At 38.1% G+C, this 19,322-nt stretch overlaps 1 protein-coding gene across 6 annotated transcripts in view; it reads left to right on the plus strand.

The window, feature by feature from the left end:
* Nucleotides 1-19,322, plus strand: part of trps1 (trichorhinophalangeal syndrome I) — a 114,556-nt gene that overhangs the window by 23,643 nt on the left and 71,591 nt on the right. For all 6 annotated transcript variants that reach the window (XM_079878301.1, XM_079878306.1, XM_079878305.1 and 3 more), the window contains 2 exons: nt 7,809-8,629; nt 11,403-12,496. In XM_079878301.1, coding sequence (XP_079734427.1) covers nt 7,809-8,629; nt 11,403-12,496 — 1,915 coding nt within the window. The remainder of the gene's footprint in view (nt 1-7,808; nt 8,630-11,402; nt 12,497-19,322) is intronic.

Here is a 19,322-nt window from a genome sequence, read left to right on the forward strand (position 1 = left end):
TTTTGTTTTTTATTTAATTTTATTTGAATTATTTTACTTTGCTTTATTGTTTTCTTTTTCTTTCTTTCTTTCTTTCTTTCTTTCTTTCTTTCTTTCTTTCTTTCTTTCTTTCTTTCTTTCTTTCTTTCTTTCTTTCTTTCTTTCTTTCTTTCTTTCTTTCTTTCTTTCTTTCACGCCTAATGCATATACTGATATGCGCTCTGGTATTCAGTTGTCCTGATGTGGTGAAGACGGTGCAGTCCCGCTGTCTCTCGATCCCCGTTGCCTGTTGCATCCTCAAAGTCACTTATTTCGCTGCTACTCTTTCATTCAGTTTCTCTGGAAATGTCAGTGCACTTGATCGGCTGTTCCAGATCGCGGAAGGAGATTTGCAGACGGACCAACAACAGCCTGCGAATGAAAATAAAGTAAATGTAATTGAATTAAAAAGGAAGGTTCTTCCAAAGCTTACGATTGCTTTTATCTGCTGCTGTCCGGAAATGAACTTAATCGGTGAAACTGTAAATTTGAATTTCTTCACTCGTACTTTCAAGGAAAGAAAATCCTTTTTCAGATGTATGGAAGAGAGAAACGTCCTGAATCCGAAGAAGAAAAATAAAGCACTTAAATGAAATCGACTCAGTGTCACAGCTTGGAAGTTATCTTGCTTTAGAGGCAATTATTTCTTTGCCATGTTTTAGCCCAGGGTCAAATCAATGTGACACACACAGCCACATGGTTCATATGTGAGAGTGTGTGTATCCCCCGATTTGGGAGGTGGATATGGGTGATGTGGAGTGACTCAGAGCTCAGTTCCTCCTCTTGACATTTCGCCTTAATGATAATTAATTGCACTGCTTCTATCTAGCATCTCACATATGTGTTTTCCATAGACCCTCCGCATGCTTGAAACTCTGCTCCACACACAGACAGTAATGTGATTTATTCCTAATGTTACAAACGAGATTAAACTCCTCTGGAAGATGGATCGGGGTCCTTCGAGTCCTTTCTCGCCGCAAAAGTCTGCGGCGGTGACATCATAAAGGATGGGAGGAATAATAAAGGGGACTGTACAAGGTGGATTGTGGGATAGCTGGGGGAACACTTTAATGCCGAGTCGCTCTTAGACGTGACCGCACACACATGGTATGCCTGACGGATCCGAGTCGGGGCTAATTGCCATGTGTGCTGTTGAATATACCATTGTTAGGATGGAAAGCAAGGCCTGTTTTGTTTTAAAGTGACGTTTTTTGTGCTTTTGTAGCCCCAGAAAGTTGATTATCGGCAAATCCCAGAACATGCAAGTAAAATCAGAAGTAAACGCAGTTGTTTTATTTGAGTTTGTTAAAGTTTGCTGCTGTACCAGTTGCTCATTTAGAAATTAATTCCTCTTCCAGCCATGACAGAAAGCAATTAGAGCGTATAGTTTCTCTCTCTCTCTTTTTTTTTTTTCTATCTATTGCTTCAATTTATGATGCCGGTAAATAAAGGATGCAAAATGAGTCTCATCATTTTAGATCTCGGGGAACTCAATATTTCGGCTGACTGATCAGCGGTGCGCATGTGCCCGCACAACTGCTTTAGTATTTATGTGAGGGAGCGTCAGTGTGCGTGTGCGTGTGTGTGTGTATAGGGTTTGTTATTTAAGTCTCACTCAGATCCATCCCCGACGGACTGAAAGCACAGGCCTGAGTTATGAAGGGCGGTTTGGGTAATGTATTTTTAATAAACGTACTTTCTGGGTGGAGAATCTCGCAGTGTCCCAGCGCTCCATGGGGTCTTCCAGCTTTGTGCGTGTGTGTGTGTGTGTGTGTGAGAATCTCCGCTTCCATGTGATCCTCCTGGGACCGGGATGCCGAGAGGATTACATCTAAACTCACAATGAAAGGCTGTAGGACACAAGTCTGGGACTGAAATAAAGCGGCTACGGGCTCGCTCACGTAATTGGTGGTTTGTTCAGTATAGTCAGAAATGGTTCAGTTGGACATGAAAATGCTGTCATTATTTACCCATATTGTTCCAAAACAGTACGAGTTTCTCTCCTCCTCAGAAAACAAACAGAGGCGTTTTTTTTAAATAGATTTTTCATACAGTTGAATGGGGAATGAAGATTTCAAACTTAAAAAAAGAATGCAAAATCACCCTAAACTAAAGTGTTACTGATTTAACACAAGGGCTGGGTGATGTTTCTGAATATTTACAATATAGCAAATATATTATAGTAAATAGTTCAATGTTTTTAATGCATTCATTTTAATATATTTTTATTTAAGGACAGAACATATTATCTAGATTTTTTTTAAATAGTGTTTATAAGTTAAGTTGAGATTTGCAAAGTTTAATTCTTTTACATCAATATCAGTTAAAACTGTGAATTCAGTTCAATTTATTAATGTCATCATGCGGTGTGATGTATTTAATGTATTAAAATGTTTTGGTGAAACTATTTGTAGTTTGTAGTTGGTGCATTTAAGTTAAAATGATAAAATTATGAAACATTAAACTTCTTTTAATGAAAAACATGCCTTGACTATTTTAACTAGACTTTTAACAACAACAACAAAAAACTTTTAATACATTTTTTGAAAATTATTTCAAAGTTAATGCATAAATGTCACAGCCTGCCCTATTTAACAGTACATGAATCACTCATAGTTAAAGGAAGGTTTTATCATCTTCCCGGTGTGTGTGTGTGTGTGTGTGTGTGTTAAGCACACTCATTAAGCAGTAATCTCTAGCTATGCAACACCTTGACATACACTCTTAACCAATGCAGCTATAGTGAACGCTCAAAACACCAACACTTATAGAACAAACAACTATTAGATTTGTGGACTCGTCCTGCATGAGTCGAACCCCACCTCTAGAAATGTCATCAGCGCTGACCAGATCACTGAGGAAATCCCCTGTGTTTGTTGTTGTTTTTGAAATGGGATCTCCTAAATGGGTTTGACAATGAAGATGACATATGTGGAGTCACATTGCCTCTTCACAAATGAGGCGCGGTGTGTATGTGGTGTGTGTATGTGGTGTGTGTTTGTGGGCGGCCCTTTTGATTCTAGAGATGAGCCAAGAGGAAGCCGGCCAGTGCTGAGTTTTTCACCGGGTGAAAGAGAAATCTGTGGATGTTTTATGCATTTTATGCACAACATTAGTTTACTGTTCAGCAAATCTGCTTTTCATCTCTATTTGATGTTGTGAAACATCCAGTGGATATACGAGTTGTTGTGAGTTGACTTGTGACTGTAACAACTGGATGATGCGGGAATTTTAATGAATTGGTTTAAAATCGGAATAGTCATTGATATACATCTATATATAATATAGGTAACACTTTAGTTTAGGGTCCAATTCTCACTATAACTAGTTGCTTATTAGCATGCAATGGGATATTGGCTGTTTATTATAGCGACATAATCCATAACCCATAATCCACCCAACTACCTTACTTAATAAGCAGTAATTAAGAGTTTATTGAGGCAAAAGTCGTAGGTAATAGTTAGTTAATAGTGGAATTGGACCCTAATCTAAAGTGTGACCATAATATATCTGTCTTTATAATATATACTCTTATGTATTTATATATCATTTTATATATACAACGGGCATGTTTTTCATTTCTGAATTGAATTTGGATTTTTATATGTCTATAAATGAAAAAGTGGTTTGGCATGATCTGTTAGTATTATTTCCTATTTTAACAAAACTGATTATTAATATTTGAAAAAAAGTTTACCAAATCAAAGTTTGTTTTGCAAATTCTTTATCATGGATGCTTTTGTTTGTCATTGACTCATTTAGTAAATAATTTTACTAGGTCATAATAATTATCCAAATATTAACAGAAACATGCGGGAAGCGGTTACGCCTGGGTCTGTGTGTGATTTAACTGTTTTAAAAAAAGTGTTTTTTATTTTATTTAGAACTTTGCACACACAATATGTATGCAAATGACTCATTGTGTGGTTCAACGTGCAACATTTGCATCAGCTGGCGTGTTAATTGAACTATCCCGATGCGTTGCTCTTGTCATCGAGCGCTTCTCTCCACAGGAATGTTGCATCACTGCATTGTCAGTTTTGTCCATGCATACAATGCTTTTTTTTCTTTTTTTTGTGTGCGTGCGTGTGTGTGTGTGATTAAAGCACACAAAGCTTTTCCATCACCGTGTCGCAATGACAGTGAAGAAGTGCCTGTTGACAGGTAGTTTTCTCTGATTAAAAAAACAACTGTCAAAACATAATATAGTAGCTTTAAATCATGTGGCTGATGTGTTAATTCTCTTCTCCAAGACCCCCTGGAATATTCCTCTTCTCCAAGTAACACTCAGTTAACACTCTCGTACGCTGTCTGATTGTGAGATAGTCGTAGTAATACTCACTTATAATTGAGCTTTGACTCCTGTCATTAGATCACATTATCTGAAGTGTCTCTGATCACTCGAGGGACAGTCCTGTTCTGTATTCAGACAAGAGCCGCCATCAAACCATTCAACCCCCCTTACTTTTTTAATTAAGAAAATTGATTGTTCTGTCCTTTTCAAAAAGCGTATTATACTTTATTAAGTAAGTTCTTGAGTAGGCACAATAACAGAAGAGGAGCAGTTTAATATAGGAAAGGAAAGGAGGAGGTGGGCGTGGATAATAGTGAACTAGAGATTTGAATCGACTGATACAGGAACGCCGCAAATGCCTGGGATCTATAAAAGCAGATTATTCGCTTTCTGATGGCGGCCTGGAATGGTAATGTCTCACTGCTTCCCCTGCAAGTTTTAATGTAATTGTGCACCATATCAGGGTATTAAAAACTTTTCTCGTCCTCCCACTCCATTCCTTTTTTCCCTTTCTATGTTGGTTAAGATGTGTCTTAGTATTCGATCCTGATAGCAAGCCTGTACCTTTATTCTCAGAAAGGAAAATGAGAGTGCGTCTAGTTCAGTAAATCAATAGCTCTCTCAAATAGTAGCTTAATATGTTATACAAATTTTAAATTAAGTTAACTTAATCCACAGTTTATTAAACAGAAGCAGGGATCACATCGTTTAGATTTAAACTGATTCGACTGATTTATTGAAAATCCCCTCAAAATAAGATTTTGCTCACAAATGCTCAGTTATCATCATAATGGCTTGTGGGTCGCAGCAGAACTAAAAACACGTCTGTTCACGAGGCGTGGGAATCGTGCGGGTTTATAATCGTGGTTCTGATTCGTCATAATGATTCTGATTCTGTCAGTGATTATTTTAGTACTTTGGGAATAAAGAAAAGTCATTTATATTTCATTTACTTCCCTCATCAGTTAAATAATGAGATCGTTTAAGGTTTCAATAGGGCACATATTACTAATCAGAAAAAAGTTCAAGTGTATCCAAACAAACACACTTGTTGCGAGAACTTCTTTAAATGACTTTTCATAGTCTTGTTAGAGTTTCTTAGGCAAAAATGAAATTCAGTAATTGTTCCTAATCATATAATAAATAAAATGTACAATATGGAAATGTATCTCATTTATACAGTGATTAATGTAATATATTATAGTATATACTGTATATATATATATATATATATATATATATATATATATATATATATATATATACGGGTGCTGTTTGCTCACATGCTAAAAACATACTAAAATCAAACAATTTTTATTTATTTATTCCATGTATGCTTTTGACTTTTACTGGCCTGGAAAGCTATTTTTTTTTAATTCCCTGATATTTCTAGGTTTTCCATGATGTATGCAAGGCATACAAACTTGTGTAGAAAACCAACAAATGAGTAATCTTGCTGTGTGGAGCGGTAATTACCATTTAGTTTATTTGTCATCCTCATCAACACGTTTCAGATCATGCTGTGGCCTGCACACAGTGTTATGTCTTTGATTGCGTTTCTTGATATGATACAATAATGATGTGCAGTTTTGGATGTTTCATGACAGTTTAAGAATGTAAGCTTTCAGAAAACGACATCAGCCATTAGTTACATCTGTGCCACCATCAGTCACGCTCGCTACAGACGCCGCTGATATTTGAATAAATCTCTTCTTCAAATGCGATCTCTTTTCAGCGGTGGTAATATGACCCAGACAGGTGTGTTTCTAATCACCGGCTGAAGTGTGTTTAGATGTCGTGAAGCCTCAGATTCACAGAGTTTTAAGATGCTGTGAGTGATTTGACAGGGTGTGGTCATATTTGTGATTAGATTTTCTCAAGACTTTTATTAACTTAGCTGTGGTTAAGGTGTGGCCCCTCTGCAAAGCATGAATTGCTTTATTTAATATCCATTTGCATCACGGACTAAATGAGGAAATTGCTCTCGACGGTCTGTCGTAATAAGACAGGCCCCTGTTTTGTTAAATCATGAGAAACTGTAATTGCCCTAAATTGAAAGTGGCCAACACGCACACCATCTTGCAAATGCAAAATTATGTTTAACTGTGCCTTATGCTAAACCTTTCACAGAAATTCACGTTTGTGCCAAAGGAAAGTCTAGTTAATAGTGCAATTTGCCTGCTATGAACAAACACGCATGATCTCATTGAGTTCTGATGGAAATTTTTTGCTATGAATCACTTTATAAATTCCACTTTTTTTCCCTCTCTCCCTATCATCTTTGATTTTGGTAACTGATTAAAATGTGTGTCCCTAAGCCACATCAATGACATAAGTGCACAGATTTTATTCATTAAAACATCATCAACAAAGGCCGGCGCCGACATAGTCACTGATATTAGAACCTCATTTGCTGTTTATGGATTGAGTTGGAAGAGCAGAACCATTTCTAGGGCATTTTGTCTCCGATTTTCGAAAATCAAACAACAATCAAAAAGCTTTTACAGAGAGCAGAATAGGTGCATTGGCTACAAAATTGTATTTAGCATGCAAGCAAACAGAACCACACATCGAGTGTGTTACTTGAGTAACGCCGTGTCCTAACCAGACGTGACGCCGCAACATTTTTTCAATGTTAATCAGAGTTTTTGTCCTAACCAGCCACGACGGCGATACGTAATCATTCGTTTTAGAAATGGTTTCTATTTCTCCGACGCCAGGGCTGGAACGACAAAATATGACGATGATAATCTCAGGTACTGATTATGAGCTTTATTTAACGTTAAAAGAATTGAATGCGAGTTTGAATACCTTTATAGCTGTATTAAAAGCGACAGAGGATAATTCATCTCAGATCTTGAAGGAAACGAGAATATTCTGAATATTGCATGAATAATTTTGCTGTCACAGGGCTTTAATTTCGGAGTGGGATTGCATTTATTGAGCATAATTTCCCTCAGATTATGTGCGCACATAAAGCCTCCTTGTACTAAATTGAGTTCTTTTTCATTGCTTATACTGTATATTGTGCTTAAACAGTCAAATACACAAAATAATGACAAAATGCCGGACTTGTCGAGAATTCACGTCAGTTTTGTTTTAAGTGAACGTAAACACGCATGTGTACCAGTGCGATAGATCCGTGCGTCAGGTCTTAAAGTGACAGCAGCCTATATGATGAGATTAAAAATGGCAGTTTTTCCCCATGGTATCGATGTCAAAGTTGTGGCCAGTGAAATGCAGACTGGCTAGTAACTTTGGAAAACCACTAGCCACAGTGGCTGCTGAGCAAAAAAGTTAATGTCAAGGCCTTATGAATTTTATTATGTACAGAGAGACTCCGGCCACATGCCCAGTTCCCTTCTGATTGACTGTGATTTGTGATTGATTTTGTCACGTCTCGTAGTCGTAGTTGACAGACAAATTGCTTGTTGCTGGAATCGTATCACATTGCGTCTAGTTATTAACGTTGCTCTTCTCTTTTGCTGGGTTCCAGATATGGTGCGGAAAAAGAATCCCCCTTTGAGAAGCTTCGGCAGTGAAGAAGAGGAAGGCGAGGCGGTGGCGGCCGAGGCCACGGGGCCAGAGAGCGGGAACACGGGGAGCCAGGCCTCAGAGCCCGAAGAGCAGGACGAGCCGTCCTCTCCCGGCCCCATCAAACCAGACAGGCCTGACTTGCATTACTCCAGCCACAACCTGGCAGCGTCCTCCTCCAGCCGCGAGGGCACCGATAGCGAACCGCTGGACTCCGCCAACTCTCCAACAACCTCTGACCCGGGTGAGAGAGCGGACGGCGAGGACGAGCGGATCGATCTGAGGCCAAACACGCGGCCGGGCGGCGTCATCGTCAGTAACGGAGAGGACACACACAGCCCACTCGTTTTCCTGGGCTCCGTCAGCCCTTGTGGCGCTGCGGTCGAAGTTAAAGTCCCTCCTGTTACCCTTCATCCACTGAGGCCGATCGGGGGAGCAGAAGACGCCCCTAGTCCTCTGGGAGCGGAGACAGGAGCACCTCCACCCACCTCACCCAAACTACAAGACTTTAAGTGCAACATTTGTGGGTACGGCTACTACGGCAATGACCCCACGGACCTGATCAAGCACTTTCGTAAGTACCATTTGGGCCTGCACAACCGGACGCGGCAAGACGCAGAGCTGGACAATAAGATTTTGGCACTACACAACATGGTGCAGTTCACAGCCCAGTCACAGGCCAAAGACTCGGCGCGCCTCCTCGGCCAATCGGCTCAGAGCGGATCTGTGGCAGAAGCAGGGTCACCCAGGTCCTCCGTACTCAACGGCACCTACGACGTGCAGGTAATCTCCAAGGGATCAAATGTTTCTAAATACACTTGGTGCATATATGCTATGTGTATTTATGCATTTTGGAGTTTTGCGTCATTCCTCTCGTCATCTGTATTGAAATCAAATCAAGTCTCCTGTCTGCCTCTCCTTATTCAATTCAATTCAATTCAATTCATATTTATTTGTATATCGCTTTTCACAATACACATCGTTTCAAGGCAGCTTTACAATTTAGAGTGATCTGCTATCAGAGGTGACTGTCTAAGTTATGCATTTCAGTTAGCTAATAATGTATTAATTTAAACAATGTACTAATTTAAGGCAGAAACAATGAGCTCATTGAAGTACTGAATACTTGTTTGTTAACAAATGATTATGACATTTAGAAAAATGTAGCATTGGTGCATGTTGATTCAGAGTTTGCATCATCTGAAGTCTCCGCAGGAGTTGGCGCTTATGTAGAGCTCTTTTCAGATGCTGTCTTGTAGGGCAGCTGCCTATGTAGGAAGCAAGGCGCCTCCTTATGTTCTGGAGAACAGCTATAATCAGACCCATGGGTCATTAAGGCTTCAAAATGATGCATGCACATGCAACAGTGGAACTTAAAATGTATGTCACAGAATAAAACCACTTGATGCATGGTAACCGTATATGATGCATGCAAAGTCATGCACACGCAGAAACTCGCACACTGATGAACATTGCCATGAATTCATTCTGAAATTTTGACTAGCCCTCATAGAGTCTGCATTTGTTCATGCGTGTGTTTTAAAATAACGCCATGAATAAGCAATCAAGCTTGTCCATTGAAATTGAAATGCAAGCGTCATTTGTCATATCACCTTGGTGATTTAGGATTTATAAAAACAAACAAACAAAAAATGTGAAGGAGATTAGTGTGGATCATGCTGGCACACTGCGTTTGGCTTTGTTCTGTGACTTTTGGCTGATATATCGTGGCACCAGTCTCACTGTATCATGTTTAAATGGACCATTATGAACAGTTGCCTGCTTTGCACATGTGCATGTACTCAATCAAGCAAGCACACAGCGCAGCTCAGAGTACCTGAGCTTTTTTCTTCTTCTAATAACACCGGCCACGATCTTTTTCAATTCAACATCAGCCTGTCTACAAATTGTCGTAATACCGTATAAATTCTTAGGAAAAAAGTTTGAATAATGAGTCTATTCAGAATTCGTTCCTAGTGGAATTTTCCATGCAGTAATATCGACGACTGCGATTTCTCATTTTCCCAATGAAAAAAGGGGGGAAAAAGAGCGTAGGGAAGCTGGTGAGGGGAGCCAGTGAAAACACAGCAGTCGATTTATTTTAAACGATGGGTAATGAACAGATGTCATAGTCATTTATCTGCCCAACTTTCAGCACGGTTTCACTCTTCACTTCAACAATGTCATGTTTACAATTTAAGCGTCATATTTAAGTTGGGTTTCTGCGTGTTGAGCCAAGTTTGGATGCGTTTAGCTTGAGTCAGTGCAGGGCTGATTTTGCCCGGTTTACCAGCCAGATCTAATGATTTTACTTATTGCTAACTCATTGATGCATGAAATAGTTTAGTAATAATAATATTCAAAATATACTCTTTATATTTTATAACATATTGTGTTTTTATATATATATATTCCATATATATTTAGTTAATGTTTATATTTCATTTTTATTTATTTAATTTTATAAAATAATTCAACTGCAATTAAGTCGCGAAACTCCAGTGTGTATAAATATACATTTTGGACAAAATAACTAGTTTTTAGGTATTTTAAACAGTCTTTTTATTTTATTTTATTTTATTTTATTTTATTATTATCATTAACAATAAATAATAATTGTATTTACTTAAATGTGTATCATATTTCTTTTCCTGAGCTGCCTTAGTTGTGATCTTTTATTGCTATGGAGGATATTTTAGATGTTTTTTCCCCACCATAATGTAAAAAAAATATCTTTTGAGAGACTCTTTCGTGGTGCAGTCTTTAGCAGACAAAGTTTTGAATTCAGTTGCTCAATTGCTCAGACAGACAGGTGATACAGGGCAACCAGCTGAGACTTTAAATTGGTCCACTTTGTATCTGTAATATGCATGTGTAGAATTACAGTCAAGCACACATTACACTTCGCAGTGGGTGTTTATTTAATCATTGCTTGAACATACAGCTCAGGGGAAAGGGTCTGTCTGCGCTGTGACATTCCTTGAGTGTTTTGTCTGGAGCGTGACGTTGAATTCCCCACAGTGCGTATGAAGCTCAAGACCTCCCACTCATACTCTCCTCTGACTGTGACTGCCAGCTTGATATTCCATATGCACGTCTATAGGCTGGACTTTTATTGCATCTTCTTAAGCCGTTGATCAGCATGTCTGTTTTTTTAGACTGATTAGACTGATTTAAGAGAACTTAAATTTAATTTCAAAGTATCAGAACTAAAGTCACACCTGGATATTATTAATAAGAAAAGATCCATTTCGTCTCTGCATGCATGGGTGCTTTGCTCTTCCACTCGTCTACAGGTTTCACATGTTCCCCATCTGCTCGCTGGAGGATTTTCGAATTCTCAGCGCTGAGAAGTAATAAGAACATAAAATGTGATTTGCCTTTGTGTGGTGATAACCGCCGCCTCGTCTTGGAGATTGGGAGGGTTATTGAAAGTCTGTTGTCTGCCTTATTATATCAGACTTCTATTTCTCAGTAATTCTCTGTAACTCACGGATGATTGTTCTTTCCCTTTATCTCATTTTCTTTCTTTGTCTCAACCTCCCTGCTCTCACAGGTAACGTTAGCCGGCACCTTTATCGGAATCGGGAGGAAGACGCAAGATTGTCAGGGCAACACCAAGTACTTCCGCTGTAAGTTCTGCAACTTCACCTACATGGGAAGCTCGTCTGTAGACCTCGAGCAGCATTTCCTTGCAACGCACCCCAACAAGATGAAGAGTCCACCTCCGTTCAACCCCAACCTCGACGACAAGTCCTCAACTGAGCGGAAGGGGAACTGCGTACCGCGGATCGGGACGGATGAGCACGGGAAGTGGGCGGATCGAGTGGCGGTAAGGGCCGAAGATGACTCGGTTGCTGGATACTCTGTACCAATCCGTGCGTCAGACTCTCCTAGCCTCACTGAAGGTGACGCTCCTGCGGCGTATTACTGGTGCAAGTACTGCAGCTTTAGTTGCGAATCCACCAGCGCCTCTAGGCTTCTAGAGCACTATGAGAAAAGACACGGTCAAGCGGCCGTCAGGGAGGGAAGTCCAGTGGAGAGGGACAGAAAGACACGTGACGAAAACTCACATTTACGGAAAAAAGAGAAGGCTGGAGCAACAGGCGACCCTGAAACTGTAGTAACCAGTTATAATTGCCAGTTCTGCGACTTCCGTTACTCAATGACACACGGACCGGAGGTCATCGTCGTCGCTCCGCTTTTGCATCACTACCAGCGGGTTCACAGCATTCACAAGTGCACCATTAAACATTGCCCGTTCTGCCCGCGTGGGCTCTGCACCCCCGAGAAGCACCTGGGCGAGATCTCGTACCCCTTCGCTTGCCGAAAGAGCTCCTGTTCACACTGTGCTCTTCTTCTGCTGCAACTGACAACTGGAGGAACGACCCCGTCCCCGTCCCCGCCGGCTCCCCGAGGCTCCGTCACACACCTGTGTGACCAGTGCCCTTTCACCTCCACTGATATTGACTTGCTTCTCTTGCACTATGACAGCGCACACACCTCTCACACCTTACTGGAAGTCAAACCAGAGGAGGAGGGATCAGGGGATGGAGGAGCGGGACCAGGGCGGGATCATCCCGGAGAATACGCCTGCACTAAGTGCCATTTCTTCACTGAAGTGGAGGAGGAGATCTTTCGTCACTACAGGTAACATTGCATAACAGATCCATCTTTTTTTATATATATATGTATATACACTACCAGTCAAAAGTTTTGGATTGATTTTTTTTTATGTTTTTTTTTGCTCACCAAGGCTAAAAAACAGTAATATTGTGAACTATTAGGTAACACTTTATAATAACGTACAGTTGTAAGTCATTGTAAGTCACAAAAAAACCCCATAATTTATTAAACATTTATGAAAAGCATATTCATGCTTTGTAAATGATTAGTTAATCATTAACTAATCAATTGTAAATGACTTATAACTGAATCTACAAAACATACATAGAATAATTAACATATCACTTATTAATCATTTATGAACACATAGTCATGTTTCATAAATAATTAGTTAATCATTTATTAATCACTTGTAAATTACTTGTAACGGAATTTACAAAACATACATAAAATGTTAGTATATCACTTGCTAATCATTTATGAATGTTTTGTAAATGATTAGTTCATCATTAACTAACCACTTATAAATTACTTAAAACTGAACGTTATTATAAAGTGTTACCAAATATTATTTCAATTTAAAACTTCTGTTTTCTATTTTAATATATTTTAAAGTGTAATTTATTGCTGTGATCAAAGCTGAATTTTCAGCATCATTACTCCAGTCTTCAGTGTCACATGATCCTTCATAAATCACTCTAATATGATGATTTGATGCTCAAGAAATATTTCTCATTATTATCAATGTTGAAAACAGTTGTGTACATTTTTATTTCAGGATTCTTTGATGAATAGAAAGTTCAAAAGAACAGCATTTATCTGAAATAGAAAGCTTTTGTAACATTAAACAATAGTTTGGGGTCAGTAAGAATTTCTATATTATTTTTTTGGGGAAATAAATAAAAGAAATCAATACTTTTATTCATCAAGGATGAATTAAATTGATCAATAGTTACGAAAGATTCTAATTGTGCTACAAACATGGAGTGACCCGAACCATATCTAGTGGTCTTGAGGGTGGGCTTAATGGATTGGGTCAGTAAGTTTCCGTCTAGAACTAGTAACTGCATTGCAATTTCTTTACGACCACCCATAACACTGGTGCGGTCACATTTTGATTAACGAATTTTCAATGGCAAACTCCAGCCATTTCAATAGGAGTCCACACAAGCAGGAATTTCGGTAACACTTTATTTTACAGTGTTACATGTGTTAATAACTGCAAATTATGCATAATTTCATGCAATTAACCCTAAACCAACCCCAATCCTAAACCTAACCCTATAGTAAGTACATGTAGTTTATTATTACTCAATACTTAAATGTATAATTACAGCGTAACACGGACACCTTAAAATAAAGTGTAGCCGGAATTACACATGAAGGCGAAAGATTTTCCCATGCAGATTCAGACCACAACAGGTTTTTTTGCATTTACCAACAGAAACCTTGTTTTAATAGTGACTTCCGTGTGAGTTACACTATTGACAATAGACAACTGACCTTTTTTGACCACCACATTTTGCTAATATGACTTAAGATAGAGCCGTTGAGTTTTGTGCTGGCAAATACCTAATATTATCTTCACAAACTTATTTTTTAGCATTGGAATGCATCACATTACCTCAGTCTGTTAAATATATAAATATATATTATTAAACATAATATTGTATCTTTTAAAATACTTATTTCATATTTTGAAATGTTTTAACTCATCATTTGTATTTATGTAAATATGAATAAATATTATAAAGGTCCAATATGTATATACTTCACCTACATGGGAAGCTCGTCTGTAGACCTCGAGCAGCATTTCCTTGCAACGCACCCCAACAATAAATATATATATATATATATATATATATATATATATATATATATATATATATATATATATATATATATATATATATATAATATATATAATATATATATATATATATATATATATATATATATATATATATATATATATATATATATATATATATATATATATATATATATATATATATATATATATATATATATATTTATATATTTATATTTATATTTATAAAATATTTTTTAAATATTTTTTTATTATATTCAAAATCTTATTGTAGCACAATAGCATTGGACAGTGAAAGCAGCTGTTGATTAAATCCAGCGAGCTTGTGTTACACATTTGTTTCTGTGTTGGTGGTTGTGCTTTTATACTGATAGGTAACAGGTTTTCTTTTTTTCTCACTTTTTTACTTGAAGTCGAGCAACACAGCTGAATAAACTGAAAATGCTAAACGTCAGGGATAACTTTTCTTACAGCAGTCCCTCATTGGTTCTGATTTAGCTTTTCTTGAGGCCAGGTGTGCATGTAAATGTGAGTGCACTTCATTGTTTGTTTTCATGTGTGTGTGTGTGTGTGTCCGTTAAGCGTGTACATGTGGGAATCTATTATACCTTTCCATATTCTTTCTTTCACCATCTGTTTGGTATGTGCGGCGCGGATGAGCGTGGCTCTGCTTCACCTTCACATAAGATCTCAATTACTCTCCATTTTCTGCCAGAGTTTACAGGCATGTCTACATGTGCCGGTTTGAATTTACTGATAAAAATGAGTTTACTGCACCACTGAAATCCATATGTCCGCTTGAGTTTGGCACAGTAGAAAGAGAACAGAAAGGCACTTTGCTAAATCTAATATAAATGTTGTGTAAATACACCAAACCACCTCAATGCCACATGTGTTTGATATTATAGTATACTGTGCTATATTATGTGCAAGAACTTCTTCTTTGCAATTTCACTACTGATGTTTAAATGGGAAGACGAACCCAATAGCAACATTTTAATGCAAAACGGCCATATGCTTTATTTCATTGTATTTATGCGGTTAATGCTTTCTTATGAAATTCACTGACAAATTCTTGAAATGTTTAATCTATTTTCAGTTTCACATTTAACATTTAATCATTTAGATGCTTTTATCCAAAGTGACTTACAAGTGAGAACAATAGAAGCAAGTTCCTACATATAACATTATTACAAGACTATTAATATTATATATAAGACTATTCTAAATGCTAAATTGCTGTCATGCTAAATTCCATTTAATAATTTAGTTTTTTGATGAACAATGATTCATTCAGTACTGTGAGCGAACTTTTGTCAAATGATCAGGTCATTGCAGATAAAAACATCAGAAATCAATTGTGATATAAAGTTTTTGTAATTTTTGTAAAAAGCAATTATCCATTCACATTTATGGCATCTAGCATTGTAGCTGTCTTTATTTCTTCTAAACCAATCTTGCAATTACTTGGTTAGTGAGATACACACACAAATGCAAGTCTTTATATTGCAGATATGTTGCTTATGCATATATTAAATCACAGGAAACAATGAATTGCACACTCAAGCTGATTATTGTTTGCTGACAAAAAATACAAGTCAATTGTCACGACAATGGCGAGTTTAAAGTGGCTCTAATGTGTATATTGCATATATTATGTGTTTCATCCACTGGTGACATTCAGACATTCCAGAACAGTTTATTGGAATCAAATGTCATGAAAATCAATGTCTCAATATTTTACAATATTTTTTAATAAGAATCGATTTCCAACCCATGCATAATTAATTCATCCAGGCATAAGATAACACAAAGAAGTTACACATAGCTGCATGACAGACACATTTTTCCTACTATTTAAACTTTTTTCAGTAATTCCACAAGTTCAAGTGTTGTTAAATGATCAACGGTCTAATCTGACTTGTCAAAGATCCCGGCGAAGGAATCATTTGTCAAGTTGGCGCTCATGTCAGGAAACTGTGAATCTGAAGGCCTCATACACCCACCTGTCCCCTGTGTGAAGGTTTGTGTGTGCTTAAGCCTTGAGTGACGTCCATCATGGTCCAGATGCCCAGGGCTGGTTGTTTCAGGTGGACGTGGAGCTGAGTGTTTTCAGCCTGTGCGTGCGGCCTTTCTGAATAAGGCGCTGTTTGTATTCAGAGCCCACAGCCTGGAACCAGCGAGGAGAGAGCAGAAATCAGACCTGTATGGGCTCCCTGGAGAGCTCCTGCTTCTCAGCTCAGACCGTTCCGAGTGTGTGTGTGTGTGTGTGTGTGTGCAAGTGAGAATGTGCATGTCATATTTTGTTTTAAACTACTTTTCCCCATGCAGGCTTACTGGGAGCATGAGAATTTTGTGTTCTCTAGATATTAGTTTATAGGCTACTGCGTGCATGTTTTCTGGGTTGTGTCTTCCATGTTATTGTATGAACATCTGTGTCATGGTATCCGGTTTCATTGTGTGGAAGCATTCGTTGACCTCTCTGTGTGTGCGCGTGAGGGATTGTGTGGTCTGTCGAATCAATGATACATAATATTTCCAGTGTGCGTATGTGTCTCTCCTGAACACCTCGCTATAGTGTAGATTTATGAGCAGAATCCTGCCCTCTAGTCTCCAAACAGCAACCCACCCACCGCGAACGTGAACCTGATATTGATGCCGTAGCCTTCCACACCTCGTGCCCACCCGATCCAGTGCGCACTCAATATATCACACTGCCCTCCAATTCGGGAAAGGGAGACCTTTTACGTGCAGGAGCTGAGAATAAACTGCATTGGATTTTAGACACGCTGCTTTCGGACTTTAGCTCATTGTGGGATTCACTCAGAAAGAGGGGAGTGTGGAATATCTGCACATCTTTGCATTTCAAACACTCATCCTCCATTGCTCGGATCAACAGAGAGCCCCGCCCCCAGACTCACGCCATTGGCTGAGTCACAGTCGGACAGCTCAGGTGAACAGATTGTAATTCCCATCAATACCGCAAGTGATGACTTTACCTCTGCATAATTAGCCGTCTACAGTAGTGATGCGCTGACATGAATTTCAAGTTTTAATTTAGCCAAAAACAACTGAAAGCAAAAATTAAATTTCAGTAAATTTGGGAAATTGAACTTGGAAATGCTGTTCAAGGGTAAAAGTCGTAGTAAAAGTCCACCAAACAAATCTTACATATTGCTATTTTGGCATCATTTTTGGTCACATTAAAGTGCGTCCACACGTTTACCTGTTGTAGTTTTGTGCAGAAAATAGATGTTAAAACATTCAAAATGTGTCTAATTAAACGACTGATTTTGACCCTATTTAGGTCGAAACCTAATTTTTTGCAAAAATATTTTCATTTGTCAATTTTGGTGCATCGCTTGTCTAACTTTCTTATTGTTAATTATGGACATTTTCTTATACATATCTGACCTCAAATGGTGTATAAGAGCTTAAGAAAAATGAATACTCCTCTTTTAGAGAATGTTTTTCTCTCTCAGTCATTACTTGCCACACTGCAGCACTGGGAATTTTTTCTATTTTGAACAATAAGGAAAGACAAATAAAATGTAAAATGTTTGGATTTCCTTTACCTCAGACATCATTAAACATTGTAACATGAGGGAATCCCCAAATAAATTCACCAGCTTCTAGGAATGTCTTACTGTAATATCCAAGATCCATTTTGAGGGTGGAAAGAGATTTTGAAATCAAGCATGAATGCATTAATAATTTCCATTGAAATCAATGAATATGTAGCATGAAGTAAACACTGGTGTGTAAGAGCCTTTGTTTTGTTTCTACTGAGCGATGATTCTTTGAATTAAAGTTTCAAGTCTATCCCATTTATTGCAGGGTGTTTTATGGATGACAGTCAATTATGTCATCGTAAGGCATCTTGTTGCCTAAGGCCCATGACTGAAACCTTTGGGTTTCCCACCGATTCTGTTAATGAGGACTCCTGGCTTCCTTTTGGAGACCGAATGAGTGTCGGACTCGCACTTTCACCCCATACTGAGATTGTTCTCCGTCTAGTTTTTCTATCACCCGGTCAGGTGAACGTCCACCTCCACTGCATTGTCATGGATATTGAGCCGGTGTGCTGATGCATAGCTAAAGGCCTTCATGTTCACGAGCACAGATTACTGCCACTCAGTGCCGTTATTGACATCGATATAGATGCTCATTCATTTTTCCATGTTTTCAAGTATTTCCCACCTAAATCGATGATGTTGTTTTGATGTTTTGCAAAATGAAAGTGGAAAAAATTTTGGTTGTGATTGCAATTAAATTGAAAGCATTGAGGAAATTATAGTGTAGGAGGGCAGGTAGCATTAAATCTTGTTCGGTACATAATCTTAATCACTTACGGTATGTTGATTACGTACAATTGTACACTTTTGAATGGTTACATGATTCTTGTTGGTTCGGCAGATTAATTCTGACCCCTTATACAGTGTTTACTTGTCTTCAGTCTGAGAGGGTAGAAAGACACATTCTCTACCTCCCGTTTATAAATCTTTATTTTATCTCCCAGTCAAATGAAATGAAACTCTCTCTTTTACTTGCTTATTAGAGTTGGGAACTGAGGGAGAGAAAGCCATCTCTAGGTCTATTCTCTGAAAAGCCAGTCCGACGTTGATGTTGTGTTGTGTTTTTATTTATTTATTATAATGACAACTGATGATTCCTCAGATGGTTGGCTTTCTAAACGATCCACTGTGTCGTGCATCTTTAAATATTGGAAGATTTTTCTTCTTGGTTTTTGGTAGCGTTGACAGCTCTTGAATGTCTGCTTGAACATGTACTCATCTAATATGAGCTTTTTCAGTAATGCTACAAGCACCTCATTATCGAGCAGATGCAGCTGGAATTATCTATTTATTTTATTAATGGCCTTGATGTGTTTTCTTAACATCACAGAAAATGTGACAAGCTGTCAGCATTTTAATTAAAACTTATTTGAGGAAATAGTCATAATTACTGTAGTAATGCACTGTGCTTGTGATTGACATTAACAGATGTTTAGAGAAGTCA

Source organism: Squalius cephalus, assembly GCF_949319135.1.
Source record: "Squalius cephalus genome assembly, chromosome: 8".
Classification (NCBI taxonomy): domain Eukaryota; kingdom Metazoa; phylum Chordata; class Actinopteri; order Cypriniformes; family Leuciscidae; genus Squalius; species Squalius cephalus.